This window comes from Rhinatrema bivittatum, chromosome 17 (genome assembly GCF_901001135.1).
Source record: "Rhinatrema bivittatum chromosome 17, aRhiBiv1.1, whole genome shotgun sequence".
NCBI lineage: Eukaryota > Metazoa > Chordata > Amphibia > Gymnophiona > Rhinatrematidae > Rhinatrema > Rhinatrema bivittatum.
This window is the reverse complement of record NC_042631.1, coordinates 20,675,051-20,682,249: the sequence shown is the minus strand read 5'-3', so window position 1 is coordinate 20,682,249 and position 7,199 is coordinate 20,675,051. Positions and strand designations below refer to the sequence as shown.

Sequence of the window (7,199 nt, the reverse complement as noted above, 5' to 3'; positions counted from 1 at the left end):
TGTGACAGGAGCGCACAACAGCCCGTTGTGAATACAACCAAAGACACATTCTCGGTAGCATTACATTATCCTTACTTTCCATCTTTCACATTCGTAATCAGAGAATCGCTGAGCTCATCACTAGGTTTTAAAACTACAGAAGTGGTTAAAACAGCCCTTGCTTAGAAAGAGTGCGGTTTGCGCTGCACAAATCGCCCATGACGTCTCGCATACGGGAAGAATCTAGTGCGTACGATGCACTCGCACCGCAGGCAACAAATTGGTTGATAACAGTGTAAAAGTGAAACAGTTGGTTTGAGCAATTTCGAATCACTTTACTTTTAAATCAGCTGGCGCTCTTTGTGCTCATTCTGTGGTGTTGGAAAGATGCTGTTTCACCGCCTGCAGTTGCGATAGACCAATGTACCATACATGCCGTCCTCTCATTGACAATGCCATGAAATTATCAAGTAGCACATTTAAGACTAATCGGAGAAAATTCTTTCACTCAACGCACAATAAAGCTCTGGAATTTGTTGCCAGAGGATGTTGTTAGTGCAGTTAGTGCAGTTGGGTTCAAAAAAGGTTTGGATAAGTTCCTGGAGGAGAAGTCCATTAACAGCTATTAATCAAGTTTACTTAGGGAATAGCCACTGCTATTAATTGCATTAGTAGCTTGGGATCTTCTTAGTGTTTGGGTAATTGCCAGTTCCTTGTGGCCTGGTTTGTTGGAAACAGGATGCTGGGCTTGATGGACCTTTGGTCTGACCCAGCATGGCAATTTCTTATGCTCTTATGCCCATCTCACTGGGATGTGATACCTGAAGCTCATTTTGAATGCTGGACTGGACCATATAGAACGGGATATCTTTTGGTATTCCAGGCAAAACCCTGCAAACTTTCAGGAAGCCTATCCTCAAGCAGCATAAAATATAAAGGCATCACCCTGTCTCTTAGTGATACCATAATAGATGTCGCAGTGTCCCATTATTAACCCCTGACAGTTTGCTTTAAAAGAAAAGAATCGAAACGCCTCCTCCTGTAACATGCACCTTAGTGCATGTCAGCTGACAAACTGCATTAAGCATGATGGCTCGGAAGAAATATTTGCTGATTGGACTCACAATTTATTCCCAAGTCCTCTACTTCTGATGTTAACAACAAATAGCAACTGATTGAAACTCTGAGAATAATAGGGCACTGTGCTGTGTTAACACTGGTGCTTTTGTCTGTATGAGGACAGTTAAAATACAAGTTTGCTTCTTAGTCTGTGCGGTGCTTTTGTTGAAGTCTTGAGTTCCACCAGGAATATTTCTGGTTGGCAGAACGTGATGCTCTTCCATGAGGTCCATCTGACAGCTCCGTACAGGAATGATAGGAGCTGTACATGCTGTATACAGCAGCAAGAAGAATGATCAATGCTATTACAATCCCCAAAACATTCCAGTGCTTTAACAGCTTAGGGAACAGAAGATGCAAATAATCTACTAGTTCTTCAATTTTGCTGAAAAATAATAATAATAAAAAAAAAAAATTATTAAAGTTTCATAATTAAAAATATGATTATTTTGATCCTTGGTAAACATTTACATTTCCTGGTAAGATAAAGCAGGCAGGTTCTAGTTAGCATGCGATTTTTACAACTCAGAACTGTATCTTACACACTTCGTCACATGCCTAATTGGTACGATAGGCCTCCCTTGTTTTGATGTGACTGATTTTAGCATTGTATCCCATTCACTCATTCATTTTCCAGGCCAGGTGGCTAGGGATCCTCAACATTTCTACAGTTTCTGTACAGTATGTGCACAGGATTACATCAGCAGCATCTTTAGAATCTACTGCAGGTTAAAATGTTTGTCCCTCTTACAATGAAAAGTATGTAAACCACTGATGTAATAGTTAGGGTATTACAAATTGTTTCCTCCTCCTCCAGATCCCTGGCATCCGTTCTACAACGATGGATATTCTGGCTCTTGCCTCCAAGTGATAGCTAAAGCACCACATGTACTTGTTTTTTGCCTGCTTCCTGGATTTTTCTTGACTCATTTGTGTCCAATTCATTCCCACACTATATAACAACTTGTCACGTGCACTGCCTTGAGTAAAGTCTGCTGAAACAGTGAAAAGCTAGTTTATTATTATTATTATTATTGCTTTAGACATATGTTAGACTTCAGTTTTCTCTGGTTATTAATAAAGATGTAACTCATTTTGTCATCTACACTGAGTTGGGAAAAAATGGAAAACCCAGATAGTCACAACTGAAGAAAACAATGGAGAAAATGTGCCTGTATGAGCAAAAACCATTTATGTACAGTACCAGGACAGGGACATCCGAAGTCACTTTATGTATAGTAGCGGGACAGGGACATCTGAAGTCACTTTATGTATAGTAGCGGGACAGGGACATCTGAAGTCACTTTATGTATAGTAGCGGGACAGGGACATCCGAAGCCACTGATGTATAGTAGTGGGACAGGGACATCCGAAGCCACTGATGTATAGTAGCGGGACAGGGACATCCGAAGCCACTTTATGTATAGTAGCGGGACAGGGACATCCGAAGCCACTTTATGTATAGTAGCGGGACAGGGTCATCCGAAGCCACTTTGTGTATAGTAGCGGGACAGGGACATCTGAAGTCACTTTATGTATAGTGGCGGGACAGGGACATCCGAAGTCACTGATGTATAGTACCGGGACAGGGACATCCGAAGCCACTGATGTATAGTAGCGGGACAGGGACATCCGAAGCCACTTTATGTATAGTAGCGGGACAGGGACATCCAAAGCCACTTTATGTATAGTAGCGGGACAGGGACATCCGAAGTCACTGATGTATAGTAGCGGGACAGGGACATCCGAAGTCACTGATGTATAGTAGCGGGACAGGGACATCCGAAGTCACTGATGTATGGTAGCAGGACAGGGACATCCGAAGCTACTTTATGTATAGTAGCGGGACAGGGACATCCGAAGCCACTTTATGTATAGTAGCGGGACAGGGACATCCGAAGCCACTGATGTATGCTAGCGGGACAGGGACATCCGAAGCTACTTTATGTATGGTAGCGGGACAGGGACATCCGAAGCCACTTTATGTATAGTAGCGGGACAGGGACATCCGAAGCCACTTTATGTATAGTAGCGGGACAGGGACATCCGAAGTCACTGATGTATGGTAGCGGGACAGGGACATCCGAAGCCACTGATGTATAGTAGCAGGACAGGGACATCCGAAGCCACTTTATGTATAGTAGCGGGATAGGGACATCCGAAGTCACTTTGTGTATAGTAGCGGGACAGGGACATCTGAAGTCACTTTATGTATAGTAGCGGGACAGGGACATCCGAAGTCACTGATGTATGGTAGCGGGACAGGGACATCCGAAGCCACTGATGTATAGTAGTGGGACAGGGACATCCGAAGCCACTGATGTATAGTAGCGGGACAGGGACATCCGAAGCCACTTTATGTATAGTAGCGGGACAGGGACATCCGAAGCCACTTTATGTATAGTAGCGGGACAGGGACATCCGAAGCCACTTTATGTATAGTAGCGGGACAGGGACATCCGAAGCCACTGATGTATAGTAGCAGGACAGGGACATCCGAAGCCACTTTATGTATAGTAGCGGGATAGGACATCCGAAGTCACTTTGTGTATAGTAGCGGGACAGGGACATCTGAAGTCACTTTATGTATAGTAGCGGGACAGGGACATCCGAAGTCACTTTGTGTATAGTAGCGGGACAGGGACATCCGAAGCCACTTTATGTATAGTAGCGGGACAGGGACATCCGAAGCCACTTTATGTATAGTAGTGGGACAGGGACATCCGAAGTCACTTTGTGTATAGTAGTGGGACAGGGACATCCGAAGTCACTTTGTGTATAGTAGCGGGATAGGGACATCCGAAGTCACTTTGTGTATAGTAGCGGGACAGGGACATCTGAAGTCACTTTATGTATAGTAGCGGGACAGGGACATCCGAAGTCACTTTGTGTATAGTAGTGGGACAGGGACATCCGAAGTCACTTTGTGTATAGTGGCGGGACAGGGACATCCGAAGTCACTTTGTGTATAGTAGTGGGACAGGGACATCCGAAGTCACTTTGTGTATAGTAGTGGGACAGGGACATCTGAAGTCACTTTATGTATAGTAGCGGGACAGGGACATCCGAAGTCACTTTGTGTATAGTAGCGGGATAGGGACATCCGAAGTCACTTTGTGTATAGTAGTGGGACAGGGACATCTGAAGTCACTTTATGTATAGTAGCGGGACAGGGACATCCGAAGTCACTTTGTGTATAGTAGTGGGACAGGGACATCCGAAGTCACTTTGTGTATAGTAGTGGGACAGGGACATCCGAAGTCACTTTGTGTATAGTAGCGGGATAGGGACATCCGAAGTCACTTTGTGTATAGTAGCGGGACAGGGACATCTGAAGTCACTTTATGTATAGTAGCGGGACAGGGACATCCGAAGTCACTTTGTGTATAGTAGTGGGACAGGGACATCCGAAGTCACTTTGTGTATAGTAGCGGGATAGGGACATCCGAAGTCACTTTGTGTATAGTAGCGGGACAGGGACATCTGAAGTCACTTTATGTATAGTAGCGGGACAGGGACATCCGAAGTCACTTTGTGTATAGTAGCGGGACAGGGACATCCGAAGTCACTTTGTGTATAGTAGTGGGACAGGGACATCCGAAGTCACTTTGTGTATAGTAGCGGGACAGGGACATCCGAAGTCACTTTGTGTATAGTAGTGGGACAGGGACATCTGAAGTCACTTTATGTATAGTAGCGGGACAGGGACATCCGAAGCCTCATTAGATGGTTACAAGTTTTAGCCTGTTCCACACTCTCACTTGTGCCAGCAGGAATGATTTGGACTGGGATCAATTACAGAATAAGGCAAAGCCCTGCTGCATTCATTTCATTTTCTTCAGACCCAGCTTTACTTAATGAGCTTTGGCATTTTGTTCTGGTGCTCTCAGCTTCGGTGGGAAGCCTTGTACAAACATACATGGCTGCAAATCAAAACACACAGTTTGGCTCATGAGCCCACCTCCGCCCACTGTCCTACCTCCCACCTTTGCCCTTCTACACCATGCCCTCAGCCTCCCCACCGTCCACCTTTACACCCTCGCCCTACTTTCCCAGCTAATTCCCTCTCCCTCCAGGCCCACACTTCAGGTCCAACTTCACTCAGTCCTTGCACTTAATGCCCCCTTCCTTCCTTGTATCCTTACTGTATATAATTTGTAAATATATGCATAAATGTACTTTGAGTTACTGTATGTTCAACAAAAGACCCTGGTTACCCTCCCCTTCCCCTAGTTCTATTATCAGTTACACTGTAAAGCCCTGTTGGCTATGTTCACGTTATATGGAAACCGATGTGATGTTTTCTTAACGAATGTCGGTGTACAAAAACTTTTAAATAAATAAATAAATAAATAAATAAATAAATAAATACGTATTTTGGGAAATATTTAACCCAGCTCCTTAATCTGGCTCTAAAACTGGGTTCTTCTAGGCAGCCTGTCATCTTACCTGCTTTTCATCTCCTGAATTTCCTCTTCTTTTTCAGCCGCGGCAGCTTCATTCAGGCTTTCAGCCATCTTCTGTTCATAGTCTTCTTTCAGCTCTTGAAGTTCTTTGCTTTTCTTCATGCCTTCCTGATATCTTGAAACAAAAAAAAAATCATGTTTTTCTCTAGATAGGAAGTAGATGCTGCCATATACTCATAGAAGGGGCGGTCACCTGATCTACTTCTTGATTTTTGTAGGATTACTAACTGGCTCCATTTTGTCAGAGATCATTACTATCCTGCAAATCTGATTGCCCTAGGAAAAGCAAAACTACAAGTCCATGCATGCAGTGGGTCAATCCACAACTGGAGTGATCTGTCCTGAAAAGTGCATCCAGTTTGTAACCTTAGGTTTGAGCAGGCAATTAGCCAAACTGATGGAACAGCCCTGTGTGACCTTGTGAGCAAGTCGCTTGACTTCTTGTGAAAAACCTCGCTCCCCTTTATTGATTTATATTCTGCCTTTTGGCATTTGAAAGTGGATGACATTCAGGATCCTTTATCCTTCTTTAAAATCCAGCCTCTTTTCTGGAAAACTCCTTAGCTGCATAGGATGGTGGCGTTCTTAGTTATATGTGTCCACAGCATTTCTTTTCTCATTTTGCAAAAGATATTCAGCCTGGCTCAGAGGGTACTGGGCTGTTATTCTTTTTTTTTTTTTTATTCCATTTTACAGAGCTAAGCTTTATGTCCTACCATTAGTTTGAGAGCAGCAAGAGCCATATCTGAACTATCCCAAGTATCTAACATATAAAACCAATACTGTACATTTTTAAGTACACCATTGAGTCCTGGCAAACATTAATCTGACTCGGACTATTGAAATGGATGCCATTTCTAATATTTGAATTAAATTATTAAAAATGTGTGATTTTCATAGCTTATGAACTTTTCAAAACAGTATTCTGCATTTTGTATCTATGGGAAAATGTTTAATACATCTATCCTAACGTGTACAACGTCTAAAAGTTAGCAGACACAACTATTTTATGAAGTAGAGTAAGAACCATTTCTTGGAATATCTTTTACTGGACTTCTGCATTTTATAGAAGTATGAAGTAACAGTTTTTGCTTTCAATATCATTTCATGTATCCAGTAAAGGAAATAACCAGATGACATCTCCGTTTATTCCTCATCACAATAACAGTTTTACTTTATGGTCTATCTAAGATGATGGATTTGGAAGCCTCTGAATATCATTCAGTGTGGGCATCCTTGTGAACTGGAGTCTTGTTTGAAGTGTTTATATGATGGGATAGAGATGCTTCTCTGTTTTTGAGATTTAGAGATATCAGCTTTTAATAAATGCATGTTTGTTTTTTTGATTAGGGTGGGATAAATGCATGTGATGCATGGTGAGTGTGTACATTTGGGAGAATGTTGATTTTATCTTTATATTGATGGTATAGTGAATTGATTTACAATCATGTTTGCATCAACTCAGTATTTTGTTAGCCTTTGTACATAAGAGTTTGTTTTGTCATGTATTTAATTGTAATAAAATACTAAAGTGTTTGCTCTGAAATACATATTAAGTGCTTTGATATGTAATATTAAATAGTAGTTTACATTGATAGTCTTACCCCTTGTTTTTTGTAATGTTTTATATCCTTT

General features: G+C 42.3%; 1 protein-coding gene across 6 annotated transcripts in view; it reads right to left on the bottom strand.

Moving 5' to 3' along the window:
• Positions 1–660: 660 nt before the first annotated feature.
• Positions 661–7,199, bottom strand: part of MRVI1 (murine retrovirus integration site 1 homolog) — a 140,109-nt gene continuing 133,570 nt past the window's right edge. For all 6 annotated transcript variants that reach the window (XM_029582749.1, XM_029582748.1, XM_029582751.1 and 3 more), the window contains 2 exons: positions 5,548–5,679; positions 661–1,483 (listed from right to left, as the gene is read on the bottom strand). In XM_029582749.1, coding sequence (XP_029438609.1) covers positions 1,243–1,483; positions 5,548–5,679 — 373 coding nt within the window. In that variant the 3' untranslated portion in view covers positions 661–1,242. The remainder of the gene's footprint in view (positions 1,484–5,547; positions 5,680–7,199) is intronic.